We start from the raw sequence: 22,960 nt of genomic DNA, 5'->3' as shown, positions 1-22,960 counted from the left end.
GCAGATGTCGAATCGGCGGAAAATTGTAGACTTAAAAAAGTTTTCCTACAATAAATTGCCGTTGGACGAAGAGCCCCCAGGCGGCAACATGGCGTGCGGCGGACCCGAGGCAGTGGATTTAGGGGCGGAGGATACGGCGGCTCGAGCAGAAGAAAATGAGATTCCCACTAAGGGGGAGATGAAGGGCTGGTTCGCTGAAATCAAATCGGAAATTGCGGCGAAAACCGAGGTAATCATGTCCTCCATCGAAGAGCTCAAAGGAGACCTAGCAGAACATGGCCGCCGCCTTTTTGAAGTTGAAACTAGAGCGGAGGCGAATAGTGTAGAATTGACAGCACAGCAAGGCAAGCTACAGACTATGCAGGAGGATGTGGACCGCCTGCAAGATAAATTGGAGGACTTGGAAAACCGGTCCAGGCGTCACAACCTCCGTTTCAGGGGCATACCGGAGGGACCTGATTACATCGATTGTATGGGCACTGTGGCCAAAATCAGCGCCATGCTTCTCACTGCAGGCGCGGGAACAGCTACTCCGGAGCAGGAGGTGGAGGTAAAAATAGCGCGGGCCCATAGAGTCTTTGGTCCCCGGGTGAATAATCTGCCCAAAGACATCATAGCTTGCTACCACGAATACGCTATTAAAGATAAAATTGCCTCCATAGCTCGACAACAACCCAGCTGGAAATGGGAGGGCCATGAGGTCATGATTTTCTTAGACCTCTCACCTACCACGATAAAGAAGCGGCGGGACTTTAAGCCAATTACGGATCTACTACGAAAAGAAGGCATACGGTACCGCTGGTTATTCCCATTTGGGCTCAATTTTACTTTGAAAGGAGACCCATACAGGGCGAAAACGCCAGCGGAGGCTTCCATTATACTACGTGAAGCAGGGTATCCTGAGCTTGTGGGTTTATCTGCCCCTCCTAAGCCTCACGGGCGGAAGGAGGATCCACCCCGTTGGCAACGGGTGAACAGAGGAGATAAAAGATTGCGACGGCAGCCCGATTCCTCTCCGCAGCGCTGAGATTAGGCTGGATGAGACATTTGGAGACGTGCCAAGGGATCACTACTTTCGTTGCAACTCAGCAGCCTGGCAGTTCTAAAATGGGCTAAACCTGGATAAATGGCACAGGCTTCTGCTTGTGAGGTTCTATCACAGGCTTATCTGTTAGTTGGGTTTCATACTATGATCTATGTTTGTTTGTTTACCTGTTTTGAAGGAATGTTTTGAGTTCCCTAGTTTACAAGTTGGGGCTACCTATTGTGCTCGATACTCTTCTTTCATGATTCTAAGATGTCACAGAGGGAAGGCTATGATGGGATGACTGACTCCTCCCTTATTCAGACGGCATGGCCCTGGCACAGGGGACAGGCTGTGGGGGAGGTGGGAAAGCGGGGGGGGGGGACGTTGGAGAGTAGCACTTATTTTAGATTTCTAGATATAAGGGATGCCAGGCTAATAAAGGAGAAACATAGACATTCTGGCACAATAGAGTGGTTGGGACAGCAGATGACGCTCCAGGGGCTTCATGCACCTGGTTTCCTTCTGCTATGTCAACCTTCAACATTCTGTCCCTAAATGTAAAGGGACTGAATTCACCTTTTAAACGGCAAGTTTTGTTTGATGATTTGAATTTTCATCACACTATGATAGCCATGGTTCAGGAGACCCATTTAAAGCGGAGATATGAGCGCTTGCTTAAACATCCTAGTTTTCCTAGACAATACTGGGCTGCTAGGCCTCTGGCCCGGAAGTACTTGGGAGTGGGCATTCTTATGCATAAGGATTTGATATATGAAGAAATCTTATGCCGGATGGATCCAGAAGGTCGTTACTTATTACTGGTTATTGCCATAGGGGGGGACAGGTATACCCTCATTAGTTCATATGCACCTAATGTGGGGCAGGGTGCTTACTTGGAAGGCCTCTCGCAGCTTATTGATCTGTGGGCTGAGGGCCATATTATCATGGGCGGGGACTTTAATCTGACAGTAGACCCGCGCTTAGATAACTCCCACCCTAACTCACCGGCTAGACGCTTGGATCGCCAGGCATTTCGCCGCTTCCTGCGGCATCATGGCCTGGTAGATGTGTGGCGGGTGTGGCACCCTAAATCCCGGCATTATACTTTTTTATCAACAGTGCATAAAACATACTCACGTATTGACTATTTGTTGGTAGATAAGGGATGCTGCCATCAAGTTCTTAATCCATCTCTGGGTCCTATTACCTGGTCCGACCATGGTCCCGTATTTATGGATTTCCATTTCTCCGGGTATGATAAAGGCCACAAATACTGGAGACTTAATGACAGTCTCCTGGAGGACGAGGAGTTTTGTACCCAATTATATGGGGATATCCAAGAATACTTTCAGCTTAATGATACACCTAACATTGGCCCCACTGTCCTCTGGGATTGTCTAAAAGCGGTGATCCGTGGCAAGCTCATTGCTCGGGGAGCCTTTGTAAAGAGATGTAAACAGCAGGAAAAGGTTGATATTCTTATGCACCTGCAACGGCTGGGGCGTGTACACGCAGTTACTGGGGACGAGCGCCTCTTGGAGCAACTAGATAACTTGCGTAAGCGTTTGGCGGACCTGGAAGCGGCCCAAATAGCGTTTAACTTGACCCGCAGTAAACAGCTTTATTATGAAGGGGGTAATAAGGCGGGTAGACAGTTAGCCCGAAAACTGAAGGTCCAACAGACCCAGTCAAATATTGTAAAGTTAAAAGATGAAAGCGGGAGGCTTTTAACATCAAATACGGCCATCAGGACTCGGTTCCTTCGCTTTTATAAGGAACTCTATGCTCCTAACACTGCCATCCTCCCCGATGACCTTGAGGCCTATTTTCACCAATTAGCTTTACCGCAAGTCTCCCCCGAGGCCCAATTATTTTTAACTCGGGACATTACTGCCGCGGAAGTGACGTGGGCTATCAAGACGCTGAAATTAGGCAAGTCCCCTGGCCTCGACGGCTATACGGCCCTATTTTACAAGAAATTTATGCCGCTCTTGGTGCCCCCGCTGGTTACATTATTTAATTCTCTACAGGGGTCGGTCTCCATTTCTCCGGAGGACAACAGGGCGGGGGTCACCCTGTTGGCAAAGCCAGGTCGAGATCCCACAGTGTGTGGCTCTTATCGCCCCATATCGCTGATTAATCTGGACTTGAAACTCCTGGCCAAAATTCTGGCCCATAGACTTAATGTTTCCCTCCCAGGATTGATACATCCCGATCAATCTGGATTTATTCCAGGTCGAATGGCGTCGGACAATGTCCGCAAGACGGTTGCCGTCATGGGGTGGGCTCGTTCGCAAAATGTCCCTCTGCTACTTTTAGCAATAGATGCCGAAAAGGCTTTTGACTATGTACATTGGCCATTTTTGTTTCATACATTGCGCTTATTTAACTTAGGGGATAAGTTCATTACCTGGATTCAAAAGTTATATGAAGCACCCACTGCTTGCTTAAAAATTAATGGAGGGTACTCCTCAGCCTTTGCAGTGGGTAGAGGCACGAGACAGGGGTGCCCGCTTTCCCCTTTGCTTTTTGCGCTCTTTTTGGAGCCTTTTGCCCACCGCATTCGGAATAACCCATTAATAACTGGAGTGCGGGCTGGAGACTTTTCCACAAAATTATCTCTTTTCGCCGATGACATTTTGTTTACCCTCTCTGACCCGCTACAGTCCTTGCGGGCCGTTTCGGCAGAACTGGATGCTTTTACCAAGGTTTCGGGGTTTTCGGTCAATTGGGAAAAATCGGAACTGTTAAATATCAGTGCCTCCCCTTCCTTGTTGGCACACGTAACAAGGGAATTTCCCTTTAAGTGGGCCAACCGTAAATTAAAGTATTTGGGGGTATACCTGGGAGTGGAGACTGACCTCTTTCAATTGAATTATGTACCGCTGATGGGGAAAATATATAAGGACCTGGAAGAGTGGGATAGGTATCATATTTCATGGCTGGGGAGGTTGGCCGTGTTGAAAATGAACATTCTGCCCCGGATTATGTATTTAATGCAGACCTTACCTGTAGTCCTTCCTGATAAACTGTTGGATAAATGGCAAAAGAGGCTAAATAAATATTTATGGAAAGGGAGACGACCCCGGATTGCCCAGAGGACATTGTTCTTGCCCAGATACAGCGGAGGGTTGGGAGTACCTAATCTTGCCCGTTATCATGGAGCGGCTCACTTGAAAGCCGCGGTGGAGTGGCATGACTCCAAACATAGCAAACCATGGGTACGTTTGGAGCAAGCTCTGCTGGGTCGCTTTCCCCTCACAGCCTTGTTATGGCAAGCCCAGGCCTCCCGGTGCCCCAGCCAGACCTTACCTGAGACAGTACAAGCCACTCTATCCGTTTGGGAGCGGTGGAAGAAAAAATTAGTGGGGTCTCAACGCTACTTCCACAGTACGCACTTATTTTATCACAGGGAGTTCCGGCCGGCTGGCAACCCGGCGGCGTTTAAATCATGGATGGACAAGGGTATTCTGAAATGGGAGCACCTCTGGTCCCCGGGGGGTTTGGTTCCCTTCCCTACCCTATGTTGCAGATACCAGTTGGGCCCAGATGATTTATTTCGCTTTCTTCAAGTACGCCATTTTTTTCTCAGACATGGGATAGAGGTTGATTTAGCCAAGGGTCTCTCTTCCTTTGAGAGCATGTGTCGACAGGCACATGGGTTTACCAAACATATCTCTAACCTTTATAGTTTATTAAGTGATGACTTTGCGCTGTCTGCTTCTCACATACGTGCTTGGCACGAAGATTTACAGTGTGATTGGACTAAAGAGGATTGGTTGCGGATTTTTCAACTTCTTAGGAAGGGACTGATATCCACCCAGCATATTGAAAATGGATACAAATTGTACTATCGATGGTACGTCACTCCCTGTCTCATTCAGCGCTATTCGCCAAATACAACGGGTCTTTGCTGGAAACGTTGTCAGGAGCGAGGTACTTTTTTCCATCTCTGGTGGCAATGTTCCAAAATTCAACAATTATGGTCAGCTATATCGACTTGGCTTTCTACGATTTTGCATACCCACATAGAACTGACTCCACCACAGGCATTACTGAATGAGGAACTCAAAGACAGGTCACGATTCCATAACAATTTTATTAAATTTGTGGTTACCGCGACCAGATGTGCCATAGCGCGTACCTGGAAGGACCCCACTGTACCAACGGTATCAGCAGTACAAATAATGGTCCTCCACACGCATACTCTGGGACAGATCACGGCGTTTCGTAACAAGACGACCCAAAACTTTCATAGGGTCTGGGGTCCATATGAACGATGGCTACGAATTTCTGCTGTTCAGTAATGGCGGATGCCTGCTGCTGCTAGACCCGGGGAACCTGGATGCCCACGGACTCGCTCTGGGATAACAGCATTAAATGGGACTTTTAAAATACTGTTGTGCTGCTGTTCTACCACGGAGCTTGTCATTAACCATGTCTTTCTTTCTCTGTCGCTTGATTGCATGTTCACTGTGTACCTGGTGTCTTCATGTTCTTTATCAGCTACCTCTATGGGGAGGGGGGATTATCGGGGGTAAATATGAGAAAAATGGCTTCTAGCTATGCAATGTAGCGTATCTGCACTCTGTGTTTTATTATGGTTGCATTTTCTTCTGTATCTGGTGCTTTACTGTTACATTATATGCCAATAAAAGCTTTAAATGAGAAAAAAAGAATCCTTAAAGGGCAATCTAGTGAGATTGGACTTATAAATGGTGTCTGCAGACCAATTTTGAAGCCACAACTGACGCCTAGCTACTATCACGGAAGCAATTCTTCTGACAAGGTCACAGCCTGCATCAGTTAAGGTGGTGACTCCCAATTCCATTACTGCTCTGCAATCTGAACTTGTTCCCTCAGACTCCTGATAGAGTCACAGACTAGCTCGAGCCATCAGGGAACAATGAGAAGCAATTTGCAGATTCATCGCCATGGCTTCAAAGACTTGCTTAAGGATAGCTTCAATCCTGATATCCTGATCATCCTTTAGAGCTGCCCCCTCCTACCACTGGAATGGTGGTTTGCTTAGTAACAGAACACACGAGTACATCCAACTTTGTGAAACGCAACTGCTCTCTTGCCCTCATTTGCAATGGATACAAACCTGCCAAGGGGTGCCCTCCTTTAAAGTTTGCCTTTGTTGCAATCCATTCAAGGTCAATCAACTCTTGAATCGCATCCAGGAGGGGAAAGAAAAGATACTTTGTGTAGAATGACCAACATGGGGTTTTTCTTCTGCGCATTCATAGAGTCAACTCCCAGCTACCCCAAGCATCTTCAGTGTCTGAGATAACAGACCCAGCAACTCATCTCTATGAAAGAAATGGAGCAAAGTTTTGTGTGGTTCTAAATCTGGGGGAATTTCCCCTTCCTTGAGATGGGAGAAAACCAAATCATCGTCAGTGTCATCTTGATCTACCATCCTCCCCATCATCATTAGGGACATCTGGACCGCGCCATTTGCACATGGTGGCAGACAAGTGGGGATCCCAAGTATGTGATCTTGATTTAGGAGGCATTACTGTCTCTGAAGGGTGCCCCTGTAGAAAAAGTCTATAGTCCCTGGAAAAATTCCACCCAGGAAAAGGAAGATGGGTCCACATCAGGCCCAAACCTGATGTCCTCTGAGCGAATATCTCCTGAAGACGTGTCTGCCATTGGATCAACCGAAGAAGGGGACACCCTCATTCTGTTGCCTATATTCCCACTTCTCTCTGACCGAAGGGATGGACTAGTGTCAGCAAAATCAATACGTGGCAAATCACCTCAAGCATCCAGGCAGTGCTGACACAGACTCCAGGGAAGCCCCGGCTCTATCGCCCTTATATGATAAGCAACACAAAGAGTTAAGTGCTTAGACTTCTTTGACACAGATGCCACCTATCACCATGTCTCCTCTGGGCCTCCCTAGGTGTGCATGCGTGCTACATGGCTCCTCTTATGGACACCAGGGCGGGAACCTCAGGGGCGTCTCCCCGTGATGACATTACTAACCCTGGACTCTTAAGCTCCATCAGGGCCTGGCCCTAATTGGCTTGGCAACAAGTTCCTTCCTTGCTGAATCCTACGGATCTCTCTATGGACTTCAGCTCCTGGTTCCAGTTCTTCCTGGCGTGAGACACTCTTGGGTACCCGCTCCTCGGGGGCCCTGTTCGTCTCCGGCTATCCGCTCCTCGGAGGGCCCTGCGCCTTGGACTCTGCCTTCCAGCTTCCACGCTTCTTGGGATTGCCCTGGAACTACTCTGCCTTGTGAAGACTCTACGTAAGTGTACCCCGCCCTGCAGGCCACTGCCTTCCTACCCTGCTTCGTGGGATCTACAGAGGTGTACCCTGCTCTGCGGGCCATTGCCTTCCTACCCTTCTTCGTGAAGACCATCGGAGGTGTATCCCATCCTGCGGGCTATTGCCTCACTACTCTGCTAGTGGAGACCACCGGAGGTATACTCCGTCCTGCGGGCCATTGCCTCACTACTCTGCTTCGTGGAGACCTACGGAAGTGTACCCGACTCTGCGGGCCATTGCCTTCCTTTTGTGACTGTGTCGCACGCCCTGCTCCTCGGGGCAGCACGTAGTGTAATTGTGAATGTGCCACGTTTCCCCGCTCCTCGGGGTAGCTCTCTATCACTGCCAGAGGCCTCTGGGCTTCCCCGCTCCTCGGGTAAGCATACGTCATACCTTCTGTGCTGACGCTCTCCATGGCTCTGCCCCTGAGGATGCTCTCTCTCTGCACTCCACCATACTCAGCCTGCATCCCCATGCCTCAGGGCATGCCCAGCTCCTCACCACCAGGGGGACCTATTTTGACAGCTGCATCCACATCCCTCCCTCTCCACTCTCTGGGCTGTGTCACCTGTTGCCGCTGACCTCGCCTCCCAACGGTGAGGCCCTGTGGGGCTCCTCCCCGTGGGCGGTACCATCTCTCATCGCAGGCCAAGGGTCCGCTAATCCATGAGTTCTAACAGATTGCCAAGTCCATGGACCTGGCAAAGGTCTCTGCACTCCAGGCCATTCCTGGTCTGGCACAACGAATTTCTTGGAAACACTGGCAGCAACCATAGATAACCTGAGTACTAGGTTGGACTCCGCCTAGACATCTGCCAAACCTACTCCTGCTACTCACATACCTATTTCCCGGCCTACTGTGCCCTTGCCGGCACCCCCACATTTCTCAGGAGACCCTCTTATGTGCAGGGGTTTCCTAAATCAGTGTAATATGTACTTTTGCCTACAACCAGCATATTTCCCAGATGTGATTACCAAGATATACATACATCCTGTCACTCCTGGACGGTAAGGCCTTGGCATGGGCGTCACCACTTTGGGAGCAAGCAGACCTGGTTCTTCCAGATTTGCTTGGCTTCTTCGCCTTTGACGATCCTGGTCGAAGAACCGTATTGGGTCTTCCCTTCTTCAGCTCCAAAAAAGCGCTAGGTCTTTGCCCGACTATGTCATTGAGTTCAGGACCCTCTCGTCTGAACTGCATTGGAATTTGGACTGCCTACGTACTATCTTCCTTGAATGTCTCAGCCCACGGATCAAGGACGAGCTGGCGGCCCGGGAAGTACCTGAACCCCTGGACTCCTTGATAGACCATTGACCGCCGCCTTCGAGAACATTCTCAAGAGGCAAGGGCATCCAGAAGGATGGCACCGAGCTCACCCCGAATTCGATGTACGCACTCTCCCAAGCCCAACGTCACTCCGAATAAAGAAGTGGAAGAGCATATGCAGATGGGTCGAAGTAGGCTATCTCCGAAAGAAAGATGCCACCAATCAGGCCTCTGCTTGTATTGTGGCCAACCTGGACATGCTATTTCCTCATGTCCTGTCTGTCCGGGAAACTCCTAGGCCTAGGTTCAGCTGGAGGACTACTCCTAGGCCTGACCTCACCCTCTCCTCCACTAACCCTGCCAGTTTCCATCAACTAGATGCACAAGGCTTTAGTGGACTCTGGGGCTGGTGGGAATTTTATTCTGAGGCAACTTGTGGAACATCTTCAAATTCCCACCATCCGCTCCCCAGTGTCCTTATTATTCTCTTCCATTCATGGCGAACCTTTGCCAGGCGAGGTTACTCATTCCACAGTTCCTATCCAACTCCATACAGACTCTCTACATGTGGAGACCATATCTTTTTTAGTTCTGGACAAAGCAATTCACCCTGTGGTGTTGGGACTGCCATGGGCTACATACTCCGCAGTTTGATTGAGTCACATTACAACTGTCTCAATGGAGTAGATCCTGCCACGACAAATGCTTGGAGACCATATCACCCGTATCTTGCCTAACCGCTTCTGCTTCTCTTCTGGGCCTTCCGCCGCAGTATTCCTCATATGCGGACGTCTTCTCCAAAAAGATGGCAGACACCCTACCCCCACATTGCTCCTTCGACTGCGCAATAAATTTGCTACACAACACAGAGCCTCCTCAGGGTAGGATTTACCCACTGTCCTTGACCGAGACACAAGGCATGTCGGAATATATTCGTGAAAATCTAGCCAAGGGCTTCATCCAGCCCTCCAAGTCTCCCGCTGGAGCAGGCTTTTTCTTCGTGGAGAAGAAAGATGGCTCACTCCAGCCGTGCATTGACTATCGTGGCTTGAACGAGATCACTCTGAAGGATCGCTACCCTCTACCCTTAATTTCAGAACTCTTTGACAGACCTTCAGGGAGCTAAATCTTCACCAAATTAGACCTTAGAGGGGCCTACAACTTAGTCCGAATTCGCCAGAGTAATGAATGGAAAACCGCATTTAATAAGCGTGAAGGCCACTTTGAATACCTTGTGATGTTGTTCGGCCTCTGTAAAACTCCAGCAGTTTTTCAGAATATGATGAACGAGGTCTTCAGAGACGTGCTCTACCGATGGAGACCTACGGAGGTGTATTCCGCTCCGCAGGCCATTTGTCTTCCTTTTGTGACTGTGTCACGCACCCTGTTCCTCGGGGTAGCACGTAGTGTAATTGTGACTGTGCCACGCTTCCCCGCTCCTCGGGATAGCTCTCTCTATCACTGCCAGAGACCCCTGGGCTTCCCCACTCCTCGGGTAAGCCTACATCATACCTTCTGTGCTGACGATCTCCAAGGGTCCGCCCCTGGGGACGCTCTCTCTCTGCACTCCTCCATACTCAGCCTGCATCCCCATGGCTCAGGACCTGCCCGGCTTCTCACCACCAGGGGGATCTATTCTGACAGTTGCATCCACAACCCTCTCTCTGCACTCTCTGGGCTGTGTCACCTGTTGCCGCTGACCTTTCCTCCCGACGGTGAGGCCCTGTGGGGCTCCTCCCCATGGACGGTACCATCTCTCACCGCGGGTCAACTGTCCACCCACGAGTTCTAACAACCACTGAGCCTCTCTTGGCCCCAACAATTGCTTTTTTATTTTCTATGTCCACTTCGGAAAAAGGCTACCAGACTCAAGGCACTCAACTGAGGGGGGAACCCACCAGTATCACCTCAGGAGACAAGCGTCACTATTTACCTTCTCATTTTCTCCTGAAATCCTCCACTTTTTTCCTTTTATACACTACAAGCAATCCCCAGTAGAGAAATGCATGTCCACCATCTGCTAGAGACAGAATACTGGCGGGCTGATGTCCGTGACGTAAGCTTTTACTCTGTCTCCATCTCCTGGTAAAGATGCATAACCCACTTGTGGGTAGTGGCTTGCCTGAGTGTAGAGGAAAAGACAATTTGACCTGGGGCTCCCACTGGCTTATCTGGGATCATTTGCGCTAACGCACTGGATACCTTGCAACGTCCAGTTTGAGACTAGAATGAGATTGTTTTGGCGCCAAGACATCTAAATCATTTGCTTTACCAGATAAAACTGGGGACCAGTCTGAGCACCAGTTATCTTGAGGGAAGCTTCAGAGGGAGTTAGCTACTATATGGTTCGATTAGTTTTTTGCCCCTATAACCAGGTCAGATAGCTAATTTGCAAATCAGAATTACTATATACCACTAGAGTTTCCCCTGGCTTTGCCCTGCCCAGGCACAGTTTATCATCTTTCAGGTCCTACCAGGCACACTCAAGCTCTACCTCCCCGAGAGGGCAGGTGAGATGGGCCAGTGGTGTGGTTGCCACTGGAATGCAGCAGGATCCAACTTCAGCTGGCACATGCCAGTTCTCAGCATTATGCCATAGGGTTTCGGTAGGCCCTCCGACTAGTGTGCATATTAGATTCCTTGGTCTGTGTTTCAAGACAGGTCAGTTAGGTCACAGAAATTGCCATGCACCCCTGGTGCTCAATGGGAATCTCTTTCATCCATTCATGCGCGTCACTAATTAGATGAGGAGGCATTTGGCTACCTTTAAGGGAGTCATAGTTATTCCCGCAGTTTGGCCACACTTCAATGAATTTCTTCACTTCGCTATAGATCCTTGGTGCTCAGCATGGGCATCACTGCCCAATGGCGCAATGCAGTCGAGGAACAATGAGGACAATCCAACAGTTTATTTATTGGATTTATATCCCGCATGATCAAATATATTCGGTGGGTTACACACAACATATGTACATAAAATGATACGACAAAATATCATCTATAAAAACAGGATTAGATGAAAAATAAAAAAACCTCAAAGGATAAAAAAATAAACATAAGAATTTCTCACATTGTTTAGTAGCATGTTGCAATCAAGTTTTTAGAGAGGTAAATACTTGTGAGCAGTAAAATGCTTTTATCTGTTTCCTGAAAGCGCAACAACATATGTTAAACATTTCATTGGATAAGCTATTCAATATAGTTGGCCCTGTTATGTAGAAAGTTCTCGCTTGGCGGACAATGAAGAAAAGAAAATTGTTATAAATACCAAAAATTCTATGAAGGACTAGCTGGCTTTAGGTGAAAGGTCTGAGAAAAAAGCAAATTTGAAATTAAGAGGGGCCACCAAACAAAAACAAAAAAAATTTTGCTGTTAAGAATAAACCACATGGAATTAAAGAGGGAGTGGAGAGGAGAAGCCATGGGATGGAAAAGTTGAGTCCTGGCACAGAGGAGGAGGAGCATAAGCAGACTGCGGTATATTAAGAAAAGCTATGGAGGAGAGGGACAGGGTGGATAGTGGTAGAGACAGCAGTAAAAACTGGAAGAAAAAGAAAGTAGGGTTTTATGCAGCATTTTCTGGAACACATGACTATGATAAAATTCACCTTACATGAACATTTAAGGTGCCACCAATAAGATGATGCTCTTGTTTCCTTCATCTTAAATTGTTCTAGCACCTAGCTGTACAAAAGGGTATAGGTATACTACAAATACTATATATGTACTTTGATGTTCATCATAAATTAATATGAAAACAAAAACTGGTAACTATGACAGGAACATATGAAAAATGATGAAGAATGTAATAAAAGTGTACAGATGTTTCCTCTGTAGGTTTATAAGTTTTCAAAATATTTTTTAGCTCACCTTGAAAAGACAGATTTTCAGGAGTAGCCTGTTTAGTAGGAGGAGGAGATACCTTCTCAGTGAAACTTCCATCCACTTCATCGCTGGTGAAATCTATTTTTGCTATTTTGCTATCCGCATCATAGTGTCCACCTGTATTGTGAACAGAAAAAGTAGGGAGGTAAAGTAGGTAGTATTTGCACAGATTATAAATGTTTATATTTTCTTTTTCTTCTGGTTTTGTATTTTATTATATTTTGCAAGAAATATACAATGAGATTATGAGTGCTACGTTTGTTAATTAAGTCTGTACTGGTGCTTTGATCATTCACGTTTTCTTAAAATGCTACACAGCTTACAAATTCTGTCAGAGGTATGAAACAATTATGAGAACAACTGTATTTAGTCATTCCTTTTTTGTAAATTTAATGACTGAAATACGACAATTTCTTGACTACCAGATGATTTTGGGTAGAGATTTCAATTTGGTAGTGGAGCCTGATAGATATTAAACCAATCTGACCTAATACATCTCTTAAGCAAAGGGAAAATAAAGCCTTCCTCAAAGAACCTCAACTACTTGATGTTTAGCATATTCTCCATTCCTTATAGTATGATTTTTCTTGTTATTATAAACCTCATAACAGCTACTCACGAATTACTTGTTTACTTCAATCTTTTTTTTTTTCCTTTACAAGTGCTTACTGCTGATATTGGGACATCTGTCTTGTCTGATCACGCTCCCCCTCTTATTTTGAAGAACAATGTGTCTCTTTAAACTGTTAAATGGCACATACATCCAATATTGTCCCATGATAATGAGTTTAGACTATATCTAAAACGAAGATGGAAGGATTAAAAGAGTTTTAATAAGATGCTGGAAATACCTCTTGAAGCTGTTCTGTGAGGAGATATTATTGCCCATGTAGCCCACAAAATAAAGTTAAGACAATGAAATTGTACACTCAGTTAAAGCACTTAAATTGTACTCATGTAAAAGATATGGATCCTGATGTTCAATTACAAATGAATAATGTCAGGAAAAGTCTATTTAGATATGGCAGTAAGGCTAGTAAATTATTAGCAAGAATGGCACATTAATGTTAAGTCTATACATTATATAGTGACTATGAAAGACCAGCAAGAAACACAAAATTCTCATGATATAATTGGTATATTTTTGGAATCCTATAAAAAGAGACTGTACTCTGTTTCTCCCTTGTCAATCCCAAATCGTGAATTTTTTCTTTTTTTTTTTTATATATTGCCTCTTCCTCAATTTCTTGAAAGCCTTGTTGCTCATTGGAAATAGTCAACTATTAAGAAGCTTCGCTTTGTGAAGGAAATTGTAATAGATGCTTTCAGCCTGATCTTGAAAATTTTAGAGATCACTTGTTAAACAAGAACGGCAGCTACCTTTCTAAGGGAAGTTTTCCTACTGATGTTAATCATGCCTTGATAAATGTCTTCCCCAAAAAGGGGAAGGATCTTTTATATCCAGAGTCCTTTTGATCTCTCTCTTTGATTATCAATCCTAGCAAACTTTTGTGTTCTGATGTTTTGTTGATTTTGTTTGTAATTTTCTTTTGATTTTGTGTCATGTTATTTGTTACTTGTAAGACTATGTATGTGAATTGTAATCCACCGAGATTTTCAGATCAGCGGAACATAAATTGGTTTAAATAAATAATGTGGATATAAAAATTTTAGCCTCATTAACAGCACAAAGATTGAGTTTAATTTTACCTACTTTAATAGCCATGAATCAAACAGGGTTTGTACAAGGATGACATGGCATAACTAATGTCTTCAAATTATTTGAAGTGCTGTGGTCCACTGACTCAACTAACTCTCAAGGCATGAGTATTCGTCTAGATCAGTGGTTCCCAACCTTTTTTGTGTCGAGGCACACCTGGCATTGAGCTCACTTCATCATGGCACACCATCACCTTCCCTATCCCCCATGTCCCTAGCTTCATTCTCTCTTTTCTTTCTTCTCTTCATCCAACCCCTGGCAACATCATCTTCCCTTCACTCTTCCCCACATCACTTTTTCTCTTTCCCCTTCCACTCCTCACATCATCGCCATCTTTTCCCACTCTCCCTTCACTCCACTGCAATCCTCATCTTCTCTCCACTACCCTTGGCATCATCACTTTTCTCCTCCCTTCCTTCTCCCCCCACCACTCCTTGTATCATCACCTTCTCCTCCCATCTTTCTCCCCCAGCAACATCACCTTCTCTTCCCTTTCTCTCTACTTCTTGACATCATCTTCCCTCTCCCCTCACCCCCTGGTATTATCACCTCTCCCCCACTCTCATCATTACCTTCCCTTTTCTTCTCTCTCTCCCTACTCCCTCCCCCACTGCATCATCACCAGCACCTTCCTCTCCCTGATCTTTCCCTCCACCCTCCTGGCATCATAACTTTCATACTTTCTCCCTCTACCCCCTGACATCTCATTCTACCACTCCCTTCCATCACCTTCCCTTTCCTACCCTCTCCCTTCCATGGCATCAGCACTTTCTCTTTACTTCTCTCTCTCTTCCCCCCCCCCCCCACCCCATCACCTTCCCTTCCCTCTCCGCCAACACCCCAGTTTCCTAGCAAATTCAGCTGCCTCTTCCAGCAGCACTACCTAGTTGTGCTGCTTTCTCCTCTGCAGTGGGAAATGCATCTGGCCAGCAGGACTTGTAAGCTTACAGGGCTCAGTGCAGTTTCAATTGTAGAGGAGAGCCAGCAGAAAGGAAAACAGAAGCAGCAGCAAAGCTCTGCTCTGACTCCTGCTGGTGGGAGGATATCCTGCAGGCCAGCTGTTGTAGGGGGAAAAAAAAACTGAAGATTGCCACGGAACACCAGAGATACAGCTATGGCATGCTGGTTGGGAAACGATGGTCCAGATATTCAAAAAGCATGACCAATGGGATATGTTTGAGTGATACAAAAATTTGGGTTTCATGATTCATTTATTGTTTGGATACAGTTGCTATATCATAATCCCCAAGCAAGACCTAATATTAATGGACAGGAATGGAGAAATTACTTACCTGATAATTTTGTTTTCCTTAGTGTAGACAGATGGACTCAGGACCAATGGGTATAGTGTACTCCTGCTAGCAGTTGGAGACGGATCGGATTTCAATCTGACGTCAGCCCCTAGTACATATACCCCTGCAGGAAGTACAGCTCTTCAGTATTTTTCTCGAAAAGCATTGTGGATATAAGTGTGACTGACTGATTGATTAACTTAATAATTTGGTTAACTTGAATAACTTCATAACTTGGTTAAATGTTAAAACTTGATTAACTTGAACTGGTTGATTGACTAGAACTGGAGACCGCCAGTGTACTCAACCGGAAAGCGTCGACAGCCGGCAGGGTGGATGCCCTAGGTAAATGAAAACATGGCTTACCCTTGAATCACTGAAGGACCATGCGTGACGGCAGCCAAGGGTGGGATGCTAAGTCCATCTGTCTACACTAAGGAAAACGAAATAATCAGGTAAGTAATTTCTCCATTTCCTAGCGTGTAGCAGATAGACTCAGGACCAATGGGATGTATAAAAGCTACTCCTGAACCGGGTGGGAGGCTGCCCGTGACCCACTTAGTATTGCCCTAGCAAATGCAGTGTCCTCCCGAGCCTGAATGTCCAGATGGTAGAATCTGGAGAAGGTATAGATGGAGGACCATGGTATAGATGGAGGACCATGTAGCCGCCCTGCAGATCTCGGCAGGTGATAGCATTTTAGTTTCTTCCCAGGACACTGCCTGGGCTCTGGTAGAATGGGCCTTGACCTGTAGAGGTGGTGGCTTGCCAGCTTCTACATAGGCTGCCTTGATGACTTCCTTAATCTAGCGGGCAATGGTTGCCCATGAGGCCGCTTCCCCTTGTCTCTTTCCGCTGTGTAGGACGAAAAGGTGGTCCATTTTTCGTATGGGTTTGAACATTTCCAGGTATCTGGATAGGAGTCTGCCGATGTTGAGGTGGCGCAGACTACGGGCTTCTTCCGAATTCTTCAAGCCATCCGTCATTGGTAGCGAGATGGTCTGGTTAAGGTGGAAGTGTGAGACCACTTTGGTGAGGAAGGAGGGAACCGTGCGTAGTTGAACGGACCCCGGGGTGAGCCTGAGGAATGGTTCTCGGCAGGACAGTGCTTGTTGTTCCGATAAGCGGCGGGCTGAACACACTACAAGCAAAAACACCGTCTTTAAGGTTAACAGGCGAGGGACAGGCCTCGGAGGGGTCTGAAGGCGGTTCCCGCTAGGAAGTCCAAAACGAGATTGAGATTCCACAGAGGTACCGGCCACTTTAGTTGTGGGCGAATATGCTTGACTCCTTTCAGGAAGCGTGACACGTCCGGGTGAGAAGCTATGCTGTCGCATGACAATGCGGCCACCTGTACCTTGATGGAGTTGAGGGACAGACCCCTTCTGTAGTCCGTTCTGTAAGATTCCAGGATCACGGGAACTTTAAATGAGCGTGGCTTGATGTTGTGGTCTTCGCACCAGGCTTCAAATACTCTCCAGATCCTTATGTACATTAGCGATGTGGAGAACTTGTGTGCTCGGAGGAGGGTGTCGATTACCGCCCCCGAATATCCGCTCTCTCTCAGGCGGGCCCTCTCAATGGCCAGACCGTAAGAGAGAATTGAGCTGGGTCCTCGTGGAGGATCGGACCTTCTTGTAGCAAGTCCCTCTGTGGGGGCAGGGGTAGGGGATTCCCTGCCAGCAGTCTTCTCATGTCTGCGTACCAGGGTCTTCTTGGCCAATCTGGGGCCACCAGAAAAACTAGTCCCTTGTGTAGTTGTATCTTGTGAATGATTGTGCCCAGTAGGGGCCACGGCGGGAAGGAGTATAGTAGAGTCCCGCGGGCCAGGGCTGTACCAGGGCATCGATCCCTTGGGACTGCGGTTCCCGCCTGCGGCTGAAGTATCTGGATACTTGGACGTTGGATCTGTTTGCCAGAAGGTCCATGTCCGGTGTTCCCCACCGATTCACTATCATCTTGAAGGCTGCGGACGACAACCTCCATTCTCCTGGGTCTAGACTTTCCCTGCTGAGGAAGTCTGCCGTGATGTTGTCTTTCCCAGCGATGTGGACGGCGGATATCTCCTGGAGGTTTGCTTCCGCCCACGCCATCAGGGGGTCTATTTCCAGGGACACCTGTTGGCTTCTGGTTCCCTCCTGCCGGTTGATGTAGGCCACTGTTGTGGCATTGTCCAACATTACTCTGACCGCTTTGTTTCGAAGTCTGTGAGCGAACCGCAGGCAGGCTAGTCTGACTGCCCGAGCTTCTAGACGGTTGATGTTCCATCCCGCCTCTTATGCGTTCCACTGCCCTTGGGCGGTTAACTCCTTGCAGTGTGCTCCCCATCCTCGTAGACTGGCATCTGTGGTGAGTAGGGTCCAAGTTGGGGAGGATAGTCTTGATCCCCGGCTCATGTGGCTGGCCTGCAGCCACCACCGTAGTTGGGTCCGAACTCTGCTCGGGAGTGATAGAAGTACGGTGTAGTTCTGGAACCGTGGGCTTCACCGTGATAGAAGTGAGCGCTGTAGGGGTCTCATGGGGGCTCTTGCCCATGGCACTACTTCCAGTGTGGATGCCATCAGCCCGAGGACTTGCAGGTAATCACATGCTGTGGGACGAGGATCGTCCAGTAAGGTTTGCAGCCGGTACCACAATTTTGATCTCCTTGTGGGGGTCAGGCTGACCTTGTCCTCTTTGGTGTCGAATCAGACTCCTAGGTATTCCAGCGACTGTGAGGGCTGTAGGGAGCTTTTGTGTGTGTTGACCACACATCCTAGGCTCTCCAGGAGAGTTATGACTCTGCTGGTTGCTTGGTGGCTTTCCTCCAGTGACTTTGCCCTGATCAGCCAATCATCTAGGTAAGGGTGAACGAGGATGCCTTCCTTCCTCAGTGTTGCCGCCACCACCACTATTACCTTGGTGAACGCCCAGGGTGCTGTGGCTAGCCCGAATGGTAGTGCCCGGAACTGGTAGTGACGGTTCAGGACTTTGAAGCGTAGGTAGCGCTGGTGTTCCTGATGAATTGAGATATGCAGGTAGGCCTCCGAAAAATCCAGGGATGTGAGAAACTCTCCTGGTTGTATCGCCCTTATAACGGATCGTAAGGTTTCCATGCGGAAGCAGGGAATCCTGAGGTGGCGTTTGACCGACTTGAGGTCCAGGATGGGTCTGAATGTTCCCTCTTTCTTGGGGATGATAAAATAAATGGAATAATGACCAGTATTTATTTCCTGTGGAGGCACTGAGGTTATGGCCTCGAGGGCCAGTAGTCTGGACAGTGTAGCTTCCACTGCCGCCCTCTTGAACGGGTCGTGGCAGGGGGACTCCACGAACTTGTCTGGAGGGGTTCGTAGGAAATCCAGGTAGTACCCCTTCCGAATGATGGCTAGGACCCACTTGTCCGATGTTATTTCGACCCATCTGCAGTAGAATAGGGCTAGTCTGCCCCACTATGGCTTCTTCCCTTGGATGGGTCCGGCTGAATCTCATTGTGGGGTGCGGCTGGAGCCTGCACCCGAGCTGGTTCCCCTCTTGCTGTGCTTGGTCCGAAAGGACTGGTTCCTGCCCCTAGGGTGGGGGGTTTGATAGTTGCTCCTGTAAGGATTGAAGCACTGTGAACCTCTGCCCCTAGAGGACCTGGGGAAGGGTCGCTGGTTTCTCTTCGTCTTATCCTCCGGCAGGCGCAGCAATGGGGATTCGCCCCATTTGTCGGCCAGTTTCTCTAGTTCGCTGCCGAACAGGAGGGATCCTTTGAAGGGCATCCTTATCAGGCACGTTTTGGAAGATGCGTCAGCCGACCAGCTTCGGAGCCAGAGTTGCCTTCTGGCCGCCATCACAGATGACTCTCCTCTGGCCGCTGTGCACACCAGGTCGGAAGCAGCGTCCGCGAGGAATGATACTGCTGGTTCCATGTATTCTCCAGGGGTGTTGTTCCTGGTTTGTGATAAACAGGCATGTGTCACCACGGTGCACAGGCCGCAATTTGTAGAGACATAGCGGCTACGTCAAATGACTGTTTGAGGATGGATTCCAGACGCCGGTCATGTGTATCCTTGAGCGCAGCTCCTCCCTCCACTGGGATAGTGGTGCATGTAGAGACCGCGCAGACCATGGCATCCACTCTTGGGCATGCAAGAAGATCTTTGGTTGCCAGGTCCAGGGGGTACAGGGCTGCCAAGGCTTGTTCCCCTTTGAATGTGGACTCTGGAGCACTCCATTCCAGGTCAATCAGATGTTGTGCTGCTTGTAACAGAGGGAAATGTCGAGAAGTCTGTCGGAGACCCTCCAGCAGGGGGTTCGGTTTAGGTTCCCCCGAAGCCCTGGGTCCGGGATAGCGAGCTCCGTCAGGAATTGGTTGACCAGGTCCGGGAGATCATCCTTTGTGAAGAAGCGTCTCATGGTTCGGTGAGGCTCCGACCCCGGGGGGGAGCTCCCCCTCTTCTAGGGGTTCGGCTTCCTCTTCAGAGATGTCAGAGTCCCCATAGGTGGGGCTTCTGGGTAGTGGAAGCCTGTGCCTAGGTCTTGAAGGGCCTGGGGCATGAGGGTCCTCCGGTGGAGCATGTGGCTGGACAGCCAGAGGTTCAGTTTGCATTTGAACAAAGGTGTGAATCCCCTTGAAGAACTCCACCCATGAGATTGAAGCTGGGGCAAAGCTGAGGGGCGCTGGATCCTTGGGGTTCCCCGTCTGTGGGGAGGTCCCCCTGGCTAGGTCCGGGGTACCCCCTAAGGAGCTAGAACTCGGCCCTGGGTGGGACTGACCCTGAACAGGATCTCCCAGGGCCACCTCACACTGGGTGCACAGGGCGTCGGCCTCCTTGCTTTGTGCGGCTCTGATGTGGCATGTTGGGCAGAGGCCTTGAGCTTTTATCTCTGTTTCTGGAGGTGACATGGCTGTCGGCGCGCAAACTCTTAAGCGCACCGGTGCACTTAAGGTAAGCGTGTAGTTGTGCGCCCAGCCGTAGATATGCGCCCGGTCTATGCGCGCGTAACGTATGCGCCCAAGACCTGATGTGCGTGCAAGGCTATGCGCACACGTGCTTTGTGCGCCTAGGTTGGGGTCGTGCGCTCAGGCCAAACGGCGAATGGTGCGGCAAATAGGGCCAAAATGGCAACGGTGAGCACGCGGGCAATATGGCGACCCCCTCGGAGAGTCTCCACGTGGGTAGACCCTTGGAAATAACCGGGGCCTGGCCCTGCTAGGGCGGATCAACCCGGTGGCACTGGTCCTGGCCGGCGACCTGTGCACTTCCTCGATCCTCAGAGACTGGATTCAAGCAGAAGATTTCTACCTTACCTTGTCTTCGGCGCTTCCCGGTTGCGTCCCGGGCGGTCTCCGGCTGCGGGGGGGGAGAGGGCAAATACCTTCACCGCCGCGCTCGAGGATGCACCCGCTGCCTTCTCAGCCATGCTCGAGGGTCGGGGGCTAGGTCCTCGCCGCGATTCGGCCGCCAGACCGAGGCTTACCTTCGAGGGAACACGGAAATCACCTCGGGAATCTCAACTGGGGGAGGGACCCTAGGGTATCACCGCAGGAGAGCGGGGCTAGGCTTCAGGTAGGTTTGTTCTTTAAAATTTGGATTTTCTTCTTTGAATTTGTTCGAACGCTGTGAGAGCGTGCAGATAGTCCCTAAGTGCTATGGAGATGGAAAATACTGAAGAGCTGCACTTCCTGCAGGGGTACATGTACTAGGGGTTGACGTCAGATTGAAATCTGATCCGTCTCCAACTGCTAGCAGGAGTACACTATACCCATTGGTACTGAGTCCATCTGCTACACGCTAGGAAATCTGCCTATTTTGATTTTATTTGCAGCTTTTATATACCGACATTCGTTTAGTAACATCACATCAAGTTTACAATTAACAATGTCTAGCAATGCTGCTTTACAAATGAACAATTGAGCTAATTAGAATAATAAAACTAGTTACATCTAAAGAACAGTTGAAGAAGTTAGAAAAGTACAAACTAGTTAAGACAGTGATTAATTAAAGATCAAAACACATTTTAAATAAAGTAAGATAAAATACAAGTTGCAAACAAGTTGAGAGGTTGGGAAACATATGATTAAATCTCATACTACATATTGTGAAATGAAAAACAAATTGAAAATATGAGCAGAAAATTTGCTATATGTAAGACAGGAAGGTGGTACTCAAAGTTATCCTCTCTCCCTTTTAAAAATAACGCTATTTGACATACAGTCTATTTTACAATAGACTAAGATACTTATAAAAATCTATTTGCCTTTTAAAGTTATTCAAAACACAATTACCGCCTTATTAATGGAGAAATTACTTACCTGATAATTTCGTTTTCCTTAGTGTAGACAGATGGATTCAGGACCAATGGGTATAGCAAATGTTGCTTACCTGATGTAACAGGTGTTCTCACAGGACAGCAGGATGTTAGTCCTCACAAATGGGTGACATCGAGGATGGAGCCCAACCACGGAAAACTTCTGTCAAAGTTTCAGGAACTTTGACTGGCCCCTACTGGGCATGCCCAGCACGGCACCAACCCTGCAGCCAGCAGGGGTCTCCCTTCAGTCTTGTTTCAAAGCTACAGGCAGTGCCGAAAAATAACATAAGAAAAAACGAACCCAACACCGCGGGGTGGTGGGCGGGTTTCGTGAGGACTAACATCCTGCTGTCCTGTGAGAACACCTGTTGCATCAGGTAAGCAACATTTGCTTTCTCACAGGACAAGCAGGATGGTTGTCCTCACAAATGGGTGAGTACCGAGCTGAGGATGTCCTATCGTGCACCAAATGTACCCAACGGCGTGCAACAGGCACAACAACTGGGGTGTAATTTGGTAGAGGGCAACCACACCCTACTGGGAAGGTGGAATGGTGTTGGTACCTTATGCTGGAAAAAGGTTTCGCAAGACAGACTGGCCGAAGATGGAATCCTGTCTTCCGGCTTTGTCCTAGCAATAATGGGCTGCAAATGTATGGAGGGAACTCCAGGTGGCAGCCTTGCAGATGTCAGAAGCAGCACCAATCGAAGGTGTGCTACTGAAGTCGCCATGGCCCTCACAGAGTGTGCTTTAACACGGTCTTGGAAAGGAATGCCAGCTTGCTGATAGCAAAAGGAGATGCAATCCGACAACCAGGAGGAAAGAGCCTGCTTACCCACAGGTTGCCCTAACTTGTTAGGATGGAAAGAGATGAATAATTGAGTGCTCTTCCTGTGGGCAACTGTACGGTCTAGATAAAATGCTAGAGCCCGTTTACAGTCAAGGATATGCAGAGTCTGTTCCCCGGAGTTGGAGTGGGGCCTGGGAAAGAAGATAGGTAGTATGATGGATTGATTAATATGAAACTCCGAAACTACCTTAGGTAAGAATTTAGGATGAGTGCGGAGAACCGCCCGGTCCTGCAGGAGTTTAGTGTAAGGCGGATAGGTAACTAGGGCCTGTAGTTCACTAACCCTGCGAGCTGAAGTGATAGCCAAAAGGAATAACACTTTCCATGTGAGATATTTTAGGTCACAGGAGTGAAG

General features: G+C 48.2%; 1 protein-coding gene across 8 annotated transcripts in view; it reads right to left on the bottom strand.

The window, feature by feature from the left end:
• LOC115084722 overlaps window positions 1-22,960 on the bottom strand; it is a 664,924-nt gene that overhangs the window by 342,386 nt on the left and 299,578 nt on the right. For all 8 annotated transcript variants that reach the window (XM_029589949.1, XM_029589957.1, XM_029589951.1 and 5 more), the window contains one exon: window positions 12,450-12,581. In XM_029589949.1, the coding sequence (XP_029445809.1) occupies window positions 12,450-12,581 (132 nt within the window). The remainder of the gene's footprint in view (window positions 1-12,449; window positions 12,582-22,960) is intronic.

Source organism: Rhinatrema bivittatum, chromosome 2 (genome assembly GCF_901001135.1).
Source record: "Rhinatrema bivittatum chromosome 2, aRhiBiv1.1, whole genome shotgun sequence".
Taxonomy (NCBI): domain Eukaryota; kingdom Metazoa; phylum Chordata; class Amphibia; order Gymnophiona; family Rhinatrematidae; genus Rhinatrema; species Rhinatrema bivittatum.
The sequence above is the reverse complement of the archived record's forward strand: the minus strand, read 5'-3'. Positions and strand labels throughout refer to the sequence as shown.